Source organism: Stenella coeruleoalba, assembly GCF_951394435.1.
Source record: "Stenella coeruleoalba genome assembly, chromosome: X".
Lineage (NCBI taxonomy): Eukaryota > Metazoa > Chordata > Mammalia > Artiodactyla > Delphinidae > Stenella > Stenella coeruleoalba.
In genome coordinates this window covers 37,783,156-37,798,551 of record NC_137152.1, presented here as the reverse complement: position 1 = coordinate 37,798,551, position 15,396 = coordinate 37,783,156, and the positions used below count along the sequence as shown (strand labels likewise).

Genomic DNA, 15,396 nt, shown 5'->3' with positions numbered 1-15,396 from the left:
TGACTTTTAATAGATTCGATAGGAATCCCAATGCCCCACAAGGGTCTGCTTTAATGAACCAACAAAAGCCTTAAATGACCCTGAGAAAGGGCCCTACTTTGATGAACGAACAAAGCGTTCTTATCCCTGGCACGGCCTCAAGGCCTCTGTCAAGCTTAAAGACATCTGTTCCTTCTAAAGCAGGCTGCCTCTGCAGCCAGATTTCACTTTCCCTTTGTTTTTCCTCCTACCAGCATATGTGGAACACCTGCTATTTGCAATGCCCTGAAACTTAGATGAGCTATGGGGTGCAGAGCTGGATGAAGGTTTGCCCCTCCCCTAGAAGAGTTCACTCGGCAGAAATAAAAATAATGATGATAATATGACACTTGATAAGTAGCATTCATTGACCTCCAGCTGTGTGCCCAGGTGGCCTTGTGCTGGGCAATGTTGGAGGGCAGGGCTGGCCCTTGGAGGGGAGGACAGTGATCAGAGGAGGAAGCTGCTCTGGGAGGTGGTGGGTGAGGGCATCTGTTTTTTGTTGAAGTTTCACTAGTTCTTTGGATGGGACACTTCAAACTTTTCTTGGAATCTAGACACCTGCCTAACCAGTCCCCGTCCCCCGCCCCTTAGTCATTTGGGCCAAGGCCTCTGCTGACAGGTGTCTCTTTCCCTGGCTGGCCTGAAGCACAGATGTTTAATGGCTCTCAGGGGGGAAGAGGAGAGAGACGAGAGACACGGAGTAGGCCGGGATAGACGGTGGAGTGGTGTGTGTGTGTGCACCCGCTGGCTTGTGCCCGCGCGCCTGTGTATGAATACTCTGAGGGTATCTCAGCTACCTGTACATGTTCCCAGCAACAAACACATGTATGTGAGTTCCACGTGTGTCTTACTATGTTACTTGCCTGGTTGTGTCTTGTGTCTATCGCTGCCTATCCAACTCGTGTGTTTCCTTTTTGACAACTGTGTGTTGGTCCCATCTGCTTGCGCAATGCATCTATATGGGGCTGTGTGTGTGTGTGTTCCCTGGGTGCTTATGTGTCTCCTTTGTAATGCTCGTGGGTGAGAAGTGTGTTTATCTGTCTCTCCTCTGTGTGTGTGTCTCCGACGTCTGTGTGTCTTTCTTCTCTGGCACCATGTTTGCATCTCTCCTCGGTGAGTGGCTATAGGTGTGTGCTCCGTAAGGGCATTTCTTCTGGTGCCAGTGTATGTTCCCTTGTTTCCTCTTCATGCAGCTTTAGGTGTATTTTCTGCATTTCCTCTTTGTAATGATAGTAAGTGTACTCTCTGCATCCCTGTTTTTCCAGTTTGTGCGCCTACATATGCATTCCCTGTGCGTGTCTTCCCCGACTTGATTTGTGTGAATAGCTGTGTATACACGGCTGTGTGCACCTATCTGCTTGAATGCGGTTGTGCACGTGTCTGTAACTGCGGCTTCTCTGTCTGTACAATCGTGTCTGCCTGTGGGTGCCTCTCTCTCTGTGACCAGAGCTGTATGTGGTCGCAAGTTCATACACAAATTCACATGCACAGAGGTATCATGATAGAGGCTGAACCTGGACGTTGGCCTCCAGGGTCATCTGAACCTGGAATCACGTGTGTTGGAGATGCTGGGCCTGTGTATGATGTTGTCGGCTCTGTGGAATCATATCTGTCTGTGTGCTCTGGCTCCGTGTGTGGCTGTGAGTCTGTGTGTGATTTGCCTGTTGGTTCTCTTTGATGTGGCTGTGAGTCCGTGGGTGACGATGTCTGTGAGTCTGTAGTGGCTGTAAAGCAGTGTGAGCCTATCACTGCATCCGTCTGTGATCTCTGTGTGCGGCTCAGTGGGTGATGATACTTATCAGACTAAGTCACTCTGTGTGGCTATATGTGGCTGTCCCATGGCCTGGGCTCTCCATGTGCCATCTGCGCGTGTTCGTATTGGTCAGCCTATATTCTCTGTGTGTGGCTGGGAGTCTGCATGCGAGTTTGTACCTCTGTGGGTGATGGCGAGCCTGCCTCCATCTCTAAGCCCCTGGATGGGGCTGTGATCCCTGAGTGTGCGGGAGTCTCTCTCCTGCTGTGGGGAAGTGAACGCCCCATCCCTCACCCTCCTCCCACTGCGAGTGGGGTGGGAGCCTCCAGGCTAGCTTTGAAGCCCCAGCCAGCCCCTGGCCTTTCCGGGAATTCTGTGCTCCCTGTGGGGGGCGGGCAGGTGGGTGGAGGGGCCGGGACAGAGGCCTCTTGTCCACCTGGGCCACAAACAGCCCAGTCGAGTCGGGCCTGGACCCCATGTCCACCCCGCCTGACTTCCTGCGGGAGACACATGCTTTGCCTGGGACAGACATGCCTGTCACATGCCCGAATGGAGTCAACTGACAGACCCCTATTTAAGAGAGACAGGCAAACAGACAGTGGGGCTCCTCCGTTAGGGTGTGGACAGGCTCCACCCAATGCCTAGGCTGGGGTCCAGGACTTCAGGGTGTGCCTAGTTTGCAGACAGTGTGTATCCACACTCCCCGCCCAACTACAAGTGCCCTCCCTGCCTCCCTCTGGGGACCCCCCCAAGATCTAGGGTCCTCTCTCGGCTGGGCTGTCTGTCTGAGGTCAGCCTCTGGTGGCCTGGCTGTGCCTCTCCCTGCACCTGTCCCACTGCTGTCCCCAGGTCTGTCTGCTCCTCTGCCTGAATCTGACTTTCTCTGCCTGTTGCCACCTGCCCCTCCATGTGTCTCTCTGCCTCAGCAGGACTTGCTCTGTCCCTTTGAGCCAGTGTGTCTGTTCCTAATCTCTGTTTGGGGATGTGTCTGGCTGTGTCCACCTGTCCATCTGCATTCATCCAGGAGCTTGCGAGAGCCTCTCCTTGCCCACCGTTTCTGAGTCTCTTTCTTCGCTGACTGCCCCTCTGCCTGTCTACCACTCCCTCATACCCTTTCTGTCCCCTCCTGTTGTCTGTCCTTGTGCTGTTTCTTCTGCCTGCCTGTCTCTATTTGGGATTGTTTCTCTTCCTATTTCTGTCTCTCCTCCTGCCATCCATCCCATCCCACTGTATGTCTGACCCCTGAGTCAGTTCCGTCTGTCCCTCTCTCTAGGAGTGGATCTACTCCCTTGATCTTTCAGCCCATCTCCCCCACCTCCGCCGAAACCTCTGTTTCCCTCCATGTGGGTTCAGATGAAGGGAGGCACACCTCCCCCCGACTTCCCCCTGCCCAGAACCAGAAGAGGGAAACTGAATTAAAGTTAAAACTTTACAGGAAAAAAAAATCCGCCTGCCAGATGGGGCCCGGGCAGTGCTGATTAGCCGCCGAGCAAGCCCGGCGGAGTTGATTGGTCAGAGGGCAGGGGAAGGCAGGGTCTGGTTGAGCGGGAGCTCTGCCGCCCGGCGGGGTCCCAGAGCCCTAGTTCTGAGTTGCTGCCGCTTCAAGAGCTGAGAGGAGCAGGAAGGTGAGGAGGGGGTGCTGGCCATCGAGGGGGGCTCCTGAGTCCCCAGGGCACGAATGGGGGTCCTGGGAGAGGGCTCAGGGGCTCCCTGGAGGCATTTTTAGCACTAGTGTGGAATTGAATGGGAGGGGGAATCCTTTTGGTACCCTGATCCCAGGAAATGAATTCAGGAGTGGGTGGGAGGCTCCAGAGGGTGCTCGTGGCTGACGAAGGGGCTCCTTGAGAGCCTTCCCCGACCCAGGAAGGGGATTCAGGGCTTGAGTAGGGGGTTTCCTGGAGGGAGTTTTAGTCATGATGGGGACCTTGAATGGGGGTTTCTGAGATACGGCGTTCCCAGGAAGTGAGTTCAGGGCTGGGGGCTTCTTCAGAGACACTCCGTCCAGAAGAGGGAGGCTCCAGGCTTGCGTGGGGATTGCAGAGACACCCCACCCCAGGAAACACATCAGGCCCTGGGAGGGGGCTTTTGATGATTGTCTCAGAGACAGCTCCTCTTCAGGAGGGGAAATTAGGGCTTGGCCATGTTCCTGAGACACCCCAAGCCCAGAAAGGATCTCAAGTCTGGAAGTGTCTCTAAAGTGACTTCTACTGGAATAGGAGTGTTTAAGACTTGACAAGGGTCCCAGAAAATACCTCTCTAGTCCCTAGAAGGGGGATTAAATGAGGGTCCCTGGGTCACTTCTATCCCTGGAGGGGGGTTCAGTTTGGGGAATTGCTTTTGGCTTCCAGTGAGAATATTCAGAGTTGTGGCAGAGAGCAGTTTGCCGCGTCCAGGTTGTGGGGGGCTGGGGTCGCTGAGCCCGCCTCCCATCCTCAGCCCCTCCAACAGGTTGCATCAGCTCTGGGCTCAGGCTGGCGGCCCGGGCGGGGAGGAGGGGGGTAGGGGGCGTTAGGAGGGGTGGGGCAGTCAGGCGGACACGTGTCCCTGTAAGGAGTGAGAGGCATAACCACTCGGTGAGGGTGGAGGGAAGAGGGGGGTGCGCGGGGGACCGGGGCAGGGAAGAGACAGACAGCAAGAGAGAGTGAGTCTGGGGTCTGGGAGGAGAGGCTATCCCAGCTCCAAATGGCCATTTCATCTGCTGAGGGGTCGGTATCTCTCTCCTTCTGTCTCTGTCTCTACCCCTCTACCTCTTGCTGCCCTCTTTTTCTCCATGTCTCAGTGAGTAACTGTTGGCGTCTCTCCCCTGAGTCCCTCTCTCTCTCTCATCTCTCTTTGTCGGCCTCTCCCTCTTGTCTCAATTATCTCCACTTGTCTCCCTGTCTCTCTAATCCCTCTGTTCCTGTTCCCCTCACCTCATCTTTGTGTCTCTGTTTCTATATCTATCTGTCTGTCACTATCGGACCCCCCCCGACCCCCTTCATGTAATTCTCCCCACTTTGTAAGCCCCCCTGCTCCATCTCTGAACCCCCCACCCCATTTCTCTGCCCACAGGATGGAACTGCAGGATCCAAAGATGAACGGAGCCCTCCCTGGGGGTGCTGTGGAGTGAGTCGGGGACCCAAGGGGTTGAGGTCAGGGATCAGAATTACCTTCTCATCAGCCTCAATTTCCCTGCCTATTCTAGCTACAGGCAGGAGCACGAGGGCTTCCTGCCCAGCCATAGTCCTTCTCCTGGGAGGAAGCCAGCCCAGTTCATGGATGTGAGTGACCCCACAGGATCTGTCCCAGCTGCACCTTGCCCAGCTCAGCCCCTCCCCTGCTGCTCCCTCTTCCCGGTTATTCCCTTCAGCTGTTTTGCCTCTGGTCGCTGCCCCACCCTTCCCTGTTCCTCTCCACTTCCACCTGCTCCCCTCTAAAATCTCACCTAGCCTTTCCCTTTCCAGCTCTCCTCTTCAAATCCTTTTCCTTCCTCTGATGGCCCTTCCTGGGCTTCTCCTCTGCCCCAGTCGCTTCCTCCCTAGTCTTTCCCAGGCCCCGGCACTGGTCTCCTTCCCTGATCCCCCTCCCCATGTGTGCCCGGGCCTTGCCCCTTACCCGCAGTTCGAGGGGAAGACATCGTTTGGAATGTCAGTGTTCAACCTCAGCAACGCCATCATGGGCAGCGGCATCCTGGGGCTGGCCTATGCCATGGCCCACACAGGGGTCCTCTTCTTCTTGTGAGTCCTAGGCAGTCTGGGGTGGGGGAGGGGTGTGGTGGGCAGGCGGGAGGCCTGGGGGCCAAGTCCAATCAGTGCCATCTGCCACAGGGCCCTGCTGCTCTGCATCGCTCTTCTGTCTTCGTACTCCATCCATCTCCTGCTGACCTGTGCTGGTGTTGTAGGTGAGACCCAGAGCTCAGCCTAGACCTTGGACCCCAGATCCTGGACCCAGGACCCCAGACACCATGCTCAGCTCTCTGGGCTCCAGACCCCAGACGGCACCCTGGCCCTCAGCCCTCATCTGGGCTCCCAGGTTCCCAGCCCTCAGCCCTCAGTCTGGCCATCAAACCAGAGCCCCCACCCCAGACCACTCCACGCCACTTCTAGCCCCCACCCCTCAGTCTCCAGCACACGTACCCATGGGAGCCAGCACCGCAACCCTGAGACTGCCGGTCCTCAGCCCCCAGCTCTCAGACTTCACTCCTGCCATGGCCTCAGTCCATATCCTGCCCCAAGACCCCAACTACCCACATCTGGCCCCCAACCTTCTCCCTGGCCACAGATCCACCTACCAGACTCCAACCCCAACTGCTTAGCCCTCACCTCCAGCTCCCAGCAATGAGGCCCAATTAGCCCAAGCCCCAGCTCCTCAGCTCCCAGACTCTCTGGCCTCCAACTCACCCCTGGCCTGGGCTCCTCGACCCACAATCTGTTCCTTTCTGGTCCCCTCCCCTCCAGGCATCCGAGCCTATGAACAGCTGGGACAGAGGGCGCTGGGGCCTGCGGGGAAGGTAGTGGTGGCCGCGGTCATCTGTCTGCACAATGTTGGGGGTGAGGACTCTGGGAGGTGGGGGTCAGCTTGGGGGAAGAGGGTGGGCTGAGGTGGGCTTCCCCAGGCTGGGGTGGGAGGGAGATGAGAGGGATCCTTCTGCTTACACCTCCCCCCACCTGCACCAGCCATGTCCAGTTACCTGTTCATCATCAAATCCGAACTCCCCCTGGTTATCGGCACTTTCCTGGACATGGACCCTGAGGGGTGAGTGTGCAACACCCCTTGGCTCTGGCCCACAGACCACTGATTCTGCCCGTGAGGTCTGGCTACTAGCTTCAACTGTGTGTCCAGCTGACCCCCAGGTCTTCCATTTTGAGACAGTTGGGCAGGCCAGTTTGTTCAGACTGCGATTCCTGTGTGTTGTGATGCCAGTAGTACGTGTGACTGTTGCTCTGGCTGCAGGAGTCCAGTAAGACCATGTGTTGATTTTTGTGACTGTTCTGGCTGACTCTGTGTGTGCAGGGTACTCTGATGTTGACCGTGTGGCTGTACCTATCCAGTTGACCTAAACTCTGTCCGTGGGTTTGATTCTGTGACTCTTATACTGGCAGGTTCTCTGGCCATCTGTATGCTAGCTGACTACAGCTGTGTCCTGTATACTGTGGCTCCAACCATGTGTGTTTGACATTTGCTTACTCTGACTTTCTCTGTCCAGTGGATTCTGTTTGATTCTGGGTCCATTAGGCTGGCTGAATCTGTCTAGCTATAAGTGTATGGTCACTGACTCCAAGAGAGTATGTGCACGTGTGTGTGCAGTGTACCGTGGTGCCAGCTAAGTATACGTGATTTGTGTTTAACTTTCTGTGTTTAACTTGGTGACCATCGTTCTGGCAAATTCTTTCTGGCTGTTTGTGTGTGATCCTCAACTACAACTGTATATGTCTTCTGTATTATGGTTCTAGCCATGTATGTTTGCCTGTTGTTCTGAGTATGTATCCAGCTGACTGTTTAATTCTGGATCCATCGGCTGGCTGAAACTTTTCAACTGTTTGTATATGATAGCTGATTCTGTGTATACTGTTAGATCTTTGGTTTGATCCTGAAACCATCCAGGTAGCTGACAGTCTATGTGACTAGGTGTGTCTAATTATTATAATTAGCTCCCACTGTATATATGACCAATGGTACTTTGTTGGTTCATGTCTGTGTAACTGTGTGTCTAAGGTAGAAAGAGAATGTGTGAATACCTGGAGCATAGTAAGCACTTAATAAAATTCTTTTGAATAAATGAGCAGTTGTTCAGCCAATCCTGTATTAACAGACTATCTTGCCTGGGCACCTCCCTCCAATCTCTGTACAGATCCTGCTCTTCTTTGAGCTTGGTTCCAACTGAGTGGCCAGCTGGCTGATTCTGTCTCTATTTCCATCTTTGACTGTGTGGCCAAATCGGCCCTGCCACTTTCAGGTGCTCAACAAACCTTGAGTTGTTCAAACGACCACACGTGTGTGTTTCTGACTTTTTGTCTGACTCTGCGTTGTTGCCTGCCTACCAGATCATCAGACTGGTGTTCTACCTATCAGACATACCAGGGTCATGACTCTCTCTGTGTCTGGTACCTTGTGTTGGACTATGTGAGTCTGGCTGATGTGGGGTATTGTTTGCTCATCTGGTTGTATGTCCATTTGAGGTCTGATGGCACAGTTTTGTCCAGCTGTGTGTGTGTTTCCAGCTATATCCCTCTGACTGTGTGTGACTGACAGTCTGATAATCCGTCTGGCTGTTTCCATCAATCATTTTGTGCCATTTGTCTCTGCAACCACCTGGATGACTTCTCACAGCTGAGGGGTCAGCCCATCTCTCCTGACTGCATGCAGAAACCTCTCTGTCCAGCTGTCTTCTATGAGCGTCTGCCTGACAGTTTTCTTTGGCAGGCAGCTACTCACTATGTTTACCTGTCTCCTTAGGGACTGGTTCTTGAAGGGAAACCTCCTCATCATCATTGTCAGTGTGTTAATCATCCTGCCACTGGCCCTCATGAGACACTTGGGTAAGAGGCTTCCTGAATTGGTCATTGGATCGTGGAATTAGAGAAGGGGAGCCAGATTCAAAGAATCTCGACTTTCAAGGGCTGTGGAATACCAGAGGAGAGCTTGTTTGGTGTGGGTTTTTAACAGATGAATAGGAGTTTGCTAAGTGCGTGTGTGTGTGGTGGTGGTGGGGTGGTCCAGATAGAAGTAGAAGTTTGTGTAAAGTGTGGCAAAATTGGGGTGAGGGGGCCTTGAAGGCCAGCCTGCGGGGGTTGATATTTGCTCTGGGGGGGTCCCTTGATTTCTGAGGCTCCATATATTTCCCCTTGCAGGCTACCTGGGGTATACCAGTGGTCTCTCTCTGACCTGTATGCTATTTTTCCTCATTTCGGTGAGTCTGAGGGAGAAGGACATGAAAAAGTGCGGAGGGAGTTTGGGGCATTGGGACATAGCCTTCCCCATGACCTCACTTCCACACCCTCCCTCCCCCAGGTCATCTATAAGAAGTTCCAGCTTGGGTGTGCTGTAGGCCACAATGAGACAGAAGTGGAGAGGAAGAGCCCCCCAAGCCTCAACACAAGCTGTGAGGCCCAGATGTTCACAGCTGACTCACAGGTTGGTGTGCAGGCGTATGTCTATGCCTTGCACCTCACTTAGGTCCTCTGGTTCTGTCACACAGTGCACTCTGCTCAGAGTGGAGCCAGGTATCAGACACTGGGGGCTTCCATGTGTCTGATATGGAGGGCAGTGGTGGGGCTGGGGGCATGGGGAGGAGAGGATGGAACCCTGCAGGCTCTAATCTCTTGTACTTGGGCCACTCCCCCAGATGTTCTACACAGTGCCCATTATGGCTTTTGCTTTTGTCTGCCACCCTGAGGTGCTGCCCATCTACACAGAACTCTGCCGGTGAGTGGGCAGGCAAGTGGGCATGTGTGATGGGGCAGCAGGTGGGGCGATAGTCATAAGCCACAAGCCCTACAACAGTCCTAGTGCTGTAGCTTGATTGTGGCTAGATAGTGCCAAGGGAGGGGTTTGAGGTGGCCAGGAGGCCTTGGGGGACGCAGGGCAGTGACTGTTTACTAATTGGAACTTAAGTATTCTACTCTTTTAACATCCAGTACAAGTGTGAATGGACAAGAGGGGAGGCTGAGAAGATGAGATGGAGGGGTGGCATACGTGGATGGGATCTGGAGATGGGGATGGTCAGATGGAGAAGGATATGGATGGACAAAGGGAGGGCAGGGATGATATGATGGGGGGATCTGGGGATGATCAGTCAGAGGGACAGCATGGATGATCAGAATGAAGGGAGAGGCTGTGACAGTCTAATGGAAGAGAGAGGCAGAGATAGGTGGAGAGATAGGCAAAGATGGTCATATGGGGTAAGATGGATGGACAGAGAAGGGAGGAGTGGCTAGTACAGGGGAGGCAGAGATGGGCATCCCAGTGTGTACTAGCTGAACATCAGCTCTGGGAGGAGGGGACTCTGGAGGGTGGGGGCTGGTTTTGAGGGGCCTGGACCAAGTCCAGGGGTCTGGGCATGACAGTTCTATGACCTCTATACCTCAGGCCCTCCAAGCGCAGAATGCAGGCCGTGGCCAACGTGTCCATTGGGGCCATGTTCTGCATGTATGCACTCACAGCGACCTTTGGCTACCTGACCTTCTACAGTGAGTGGGGCTGGGGCCAGGGTTGGGTAGGGAGCTGGTGTGGGGACTGGGCAGACTGCTGGGCAGGAACCTGAGCACTTTCCCTCCATGCCCTCAGACCTATCAGCTTCCAAAGGGACTGTACGCATCACACATGGAGATTTTGTCACCATCTGTGTGTGTGTGTGTGTGCGCGCGCGCGTGCACACGTATATGTTTCTGGGACACTGGTCCTGGTGCTCCAGTCACATCCTGTATCCCATGTCCCATGTCCCAGGCAGCGTGGAGGCGGAGATGCTGCACATGTACAGCCAGCAGGATCTGCTCATCCTCTGTGTGCGCCTAGCTGTGCTGCTTGCGGTGACTCTCACTGTGCCAGTCGTGCTGTTCCCTGTGCGTTGGGGGCGAGGGTGGGCCCATGGAGTGGAGGGACATGGATGGATGGGTAGAGGGCATAGACAGGAATGTTTGGATGGACAGTGGAGATGGGAGTGGATGGATGGTTGGATAGAGGAGGTTGGGACGGACAGACGGGGAAGGCAGAGTTGTCAAATGGATGGAGAGGGAAAAAATAGATGGGCAGACACAAGGTGGACATAGATGGCAAAGCAGAAAGAATCAGGAGGACAGGGGCAGTCAGTTGGAGGGAGGAGGCGCAGGCGTCTGGCTAGACAGAAGAGGGAGGCAGGAATGGTCAGACAGGGAAGAGGCACAGATAGACATTCAGGATGGAGAAATAGGGATGGCCAGAAAAAGGGTGGAGGCAGGAGTAGTGAGGTGTAGGAGGGACAAGGCTCTCAGATGGAGAGGTGGGATGACTAGACAGAGGGGGGAGATATGGAGGTTGTCAGATGGAGAGAGAGGGACAGGGATCTCAGGGTGAAAGCACAAGTGGGTGGTCAGACAGGAGGAGGCAGAGATAGTTGGATAGAGGAGGAGGACAAGATTTCAGACAGTGAATGGAGGAATAGATGGATGATCAGACAGAAGGAAGAGTCATGGGTTGTCAGACAGAAGGGAGGCAGGATGCTCATTCAGAAGTTGGAAGCACAGAAGGATGGTCAGACAGGGTGGAGAGACAGTCAGATGGAGGGGAAATCAGGGATCTCAGACTGAGGGCGGTGTTAAAGACAGATGACTACATGGAAGGGGAGGTAGTGCTTGAGCCCTGACCTGTGTCCTACCCTACTCTGGTCACAGATCCGCCGGGCTCTGCAGCAGCTGCTCTTCCCAAGCAAGGCCTTCAGCTGGCCACGCCATGTGGCCATAGCCCTGATCCTCCTTGTCTTGGTCAACGTCCTCGTCATCTGCGTGCCAACTATCCGGGATATCTTTGGGGTTATCGGTCAGTACCCCCAACCCCAGTCCCAGACCCCACCTAATATGGGCCTTGTACCCCAAACTTACATTGATTCTGTCCCTCCTGCTTGTCCTTCAGGGTCCACCTCAGCCCCCAGCCTCATTTTCATCCTTCCCAGCGTCTTCTACCTCCGCATTGTACCCTCTGAGGTGGAGCCCCTCTACTCGTGGCCCAAGATCCAGGTGAGCATTCCAGGGGAGGGCTGGGGAAAGAGGGAGCATTCTGCGGAGGGAGCACTCCAGGATGGCTAGAAGTTGAAGGAACATTTTCAAGAGAAGGCTTGGCGGGGAGGGGGGCAGATGGTCTGGAAGAATGAAGGAGATTGTCATAGGAAGGGCCTGAGCAGACAGAGCACAAGAAGGGTCTAAGAAGACAGGAAGCACTCAAAAGGGGGCTGGCTTATAGGAAGCATTCTTCAGACAGATGGAAGGAGCACTCTTAGAAGAGGGTTGGAATGTTTTCAAGGAGGATGCGGGAGAGTACTCCCTGAAGGGTTCTAGGAAGATGGAAGGAGGGTTCACAGGAAGGCGCTGGTTTTAAGGAAGGAGAGGGAGCAGGAAAGGAGGGTCATGAATGAATGGGGCACTCTCTGGAGGGGGTGGAGGGCTTGAGGAACATCCTTTGGAGGAGCTTGGGTGTAGGTACCCAACCAGCTCCATCTTTTCTCCCTCAAATCCACAGGCTCTGTGTTTTGGTATCCTGGGGGTCCTCTTCATGGCGATCAGTCTAGGTTTCATGTTTGCCAACTGGGCCACAGGCCAGAGCCATGTATCTGGACACTGACCAAGCCCTGCTCCGCCTGGGCCCCCGTGTGCATGTGCCTGCGCACGTGGAGGAAGATGGGGCTGCTCACCCGGGTCCCTCCTGCCTGGGGTGTGGAGGTGGCTGGTTCCCATCAACATGGCTGTTGGAGGAGGGGGCTACAGAGGCTGAAGAGTGGTCCTCTCCCTTCCTCCCCAGGGGATGCCGAGCTTGGATCATGGCCCTAACCCCAACTCCAGCCCCATGGGAGGAGGGGGAGGCCAGGTCCTTGGGGAGCCCCTGCCCAGCCCAGTCTTTTCTGCCTCCTCCTGGCAGAAGCTGTTTGTCAGGATCACCCTCGAACTAAAGGGGAAGAATAAAGATGCTGAATTGCAACTCTGGCTTCAGTTTTTTGATCTCTTTCTAGGACTTCTTGGGGGACCTTTCCTAGGTTCACACAGGGGTAAATTGAGGCCCCAAGAGTAGGACTGCCAGCTCTCATCTGTTCACCCATATCTCCACAGTTCAGTAGCTCCCTACACAACTCATAGATCTGTTCACTTGCTCACTCAGGAAATATCTCTTGAGAGCCTACTGGCTGCCAGGCACTGCTCTAGGTGCTGGGGATATAGCAATGTATCAAGCAGACAATAACCCCTGAAGTTGATGTTCTAACACAAGAAAGGGCAAACTATTGCCTGCAGGCAAAATTCAGCCCACTGCCTTCTTGTATGTCCCCCAAGCTAAGGATGGTTTGCACATTTCTAAATGATTGAAAAAAATAAAAAGAATAATTTGTGACCCTTGAAAATTAATATGAAATTGAATTTCAGTGTCTGCAAATAAAGTTTTATTAAAACACAGTCACGCTTGTTCATTTACACATTGTTGATGGTTCTTTAGTGCTACAGCAGCAGAGCTGAGGAGTTGCAACAGAGACCATAGGGCTCACAAAGCCCAAGGTATTTATTATCTGGCCCTTTTCAGGAAAAAATTGCTGATCTCTGATCTAGTAGAAGAGAGGAAAACAGATAATCATTCCCGATAAAGATGAGCCCTATGAGGAAAATGAGTGATGACTGTGACGCCAGGGGTGGTGGCGGGGGGTGGGGGCAGTCAGGGAGACCTCACTGAGGAAAGGACAAGAAGCTGTGTCCTCGATTGGCTAGAAGGAGCAAGTCTCATGGTTATTTAGACAAAGTTCCAGACAGAGGCAGCAGCAAGTGCAGAGGGCCTGAGGTAGGAGCAAGCATAACAGGTCCAAGGAGGAGCCAGGGTGGCCATTTTGCTCTCCCATCAGCCAGTTACACCACAGCCTTGCCAACATGGAATTTTGCCCCCCAATAGGTGAAAATGGTATTGCTGTTAAAATTCACATGTGTTTCTTTATGAAAGAAGTTTTCAAGTGTTTAAGAGACATTCATTTGTCTTCTCAGATAATTTTTGTGCATACACAAGCCACTACAGTTATATAATCTTTTTTCTCCTCTCCATATTTAGAAATGGGGCAGTTGACTAGAGTTGATTACTTCTGTATACTCCTTGTTTCACTGTTCCTTCCTTCTTCACTGCCACTAAAGTGAAGCACAACAAGCTTGCTTTATTTAAAACAAATTATTTATTTTTAAAATTTATTTTTTGGCTGTGTTGGGTCTTCATTGCTGCACACGGGCTTTCTCTAGTTGTGGCAAGCGGGGGCTACTCTTTGTTGCAGTGCGCGGACTTCTCACTGTGGTGGCTTCTCTCGTTGTGGAGCATGGGCTCTAGGTGCGGGGTCTCAGTAGTTGTGGCTTGCGGACTCCAGGGCGCAGGCTCAGCAGTTGTGGCACATGGGGCAGCATGTGGGATCTTCCCGGACCAGGGCTTGAACCCTTGTCCCCTGCACTGGTAGGTGGATTCTTAGCCACTGTGCCACAAGGGAAGCCCAACAAGCTTGCTTTTTAATAATAAATGCTAACTTGAAATTCCAGTGCCTGGCCTTAAAAATGTAAATCTTCATATTGAACACCACCCAAAGAGATCATCCTCTCAACAGAGTCTCTTGCAGAGTGAAACTTAAATTTTGATGAAGTCTAATTTATCTTTTTTTTTTAATGGGTTGTGCTTTTGGTGTCATGTTTAAGAACTCTTCATCATGCTCAAGTTTTAAATTTTTATGTTTTACATTTAAATCTATGATCCATTTGAATTAATTTTTATATTAGGTATGAGGTTTAGGTCAATGTTCTTTTTGGGGAGCCTGTGGATATCCAGTTGCTCCAGCACCATTTCTTAAGAAGACAATCCTTCTTCCACTGAATTACTTTTGTAATTTTGTAAAAAAATCAGTGTGCAACTATTTCTGGGTTTTCTATTTTGTTCTATTGATCTATGTGTCTATTTTCTCCACAACATCACATCTGATTCCTTGAAATTTAGTAGAGTGATTCCTTCCACTTTATTCTTTTTCAAAATTGTTTTTAGTTATTCTAGTTCCTTTGCCTTTCCATATAAACTTTAGAGTAATCTTGACTATAGCTACAATATTGCTGGAATTTTGATAAGAATTGCATTAAGTCTGTATATCAAAGTGTGGAAAACTGACACCTTTACTATGTTGAATCTTCTCTGGTTCTTTTCCTCAATATTTTGTAGTTTTCAGCATACAAGTTCTATACATGTTTTATTAGATTTACACCTAAGTATTTCATTTCCTTGGCAGCAACTGTAAATGGTATTATGTTTTAAATCTCAGTCCTCATGTGTTCATTGCCCACTATTCCCACTACTAATCACTATTCATCAATATTGATCTGGACATGATGCCCAGTGCAATAAGAGGGGTAAATATTTTGAAATGATGGCAAATATAATATTCTTTTCAGATGATGAGATTATATACTTAGGAGGTCCAAGAAGATCAACAAAACTATTAGAATTAGAAAAAAGAATTCAGTAAGTTGGCATGGACACAAAATAAATATCCAAAAATCAACTTGTATTCCTACCTCTTGGCAATAATCAGATAGAAATTATAATGGGGGAAAATATTCCATTTACAACAACAATAAAATGGTTAAAGAAAACTAAGAATAAACTGAATCAGAAATATGCGTGACTGTAGTAACAACACTATAAAACTGAACTCAAGAATAGAAAAGAAAATAGGAACAAATTTGCAGAAATATTCTATTTCTGGATGAGGAGATTCAATATTGTACAGATGTCATTTCTTTTTTTTAAATTTAATTAATTAACTTATTTATTTTTGGCTGCATTGGGTCTTCGTTGCTGCATGGGCTTTCTCTAGTTGCCGTGAGCAGGGGTTACTGTTCATTGTGGTGTGCGGGCTTCTCATTGCAGTGGCTTCTCTTGTTTCAGAGCACGGGCTCTAG

General features: G+C 51.6%; 1 protein-coding gene across 1 annotated transcript; it reads left to right on the top strand.

Annotated features, from left to right (window-relative positions):
• Positions 1-4,826: 4,826 nt before the first annotated feature.
• SLC38A5 (solute carrier family 38 member 5) lies at positions 4,827-12,235 on the top strand (the record flags this gene model as incomplete). The annotated part of the gene is made up of 15 exons (XM_079910912.1): positions 4,827-4,879; positions 4,959-5,034; positions 5,375-5,490; positions 5,581-5,654; positions 6,211-6,303; positions 6,430-6,508; positions 8,210-8,292; positions 8,605-8,663; positions 8,765-8,887; positions 9,099-9,178; positions 9,842-9,942; positions 10,199-10,314; positions 11,122-11,266; positions 11,360-11,463; positions 11,963-12,235. The coding sequence occupies 15 exons, from the start codon at positions 4,827-4,829 to the stop codon at positions 12,062-12,064; spliced, it is 1,404 nt and encodes a 467-aa protein (XP_079767038.1). The 3' UTR covers positions 12,065-12,235.
• Between the last annotated feature and the right edge of the window lie 3,161 nt (positions 12,236-15,396).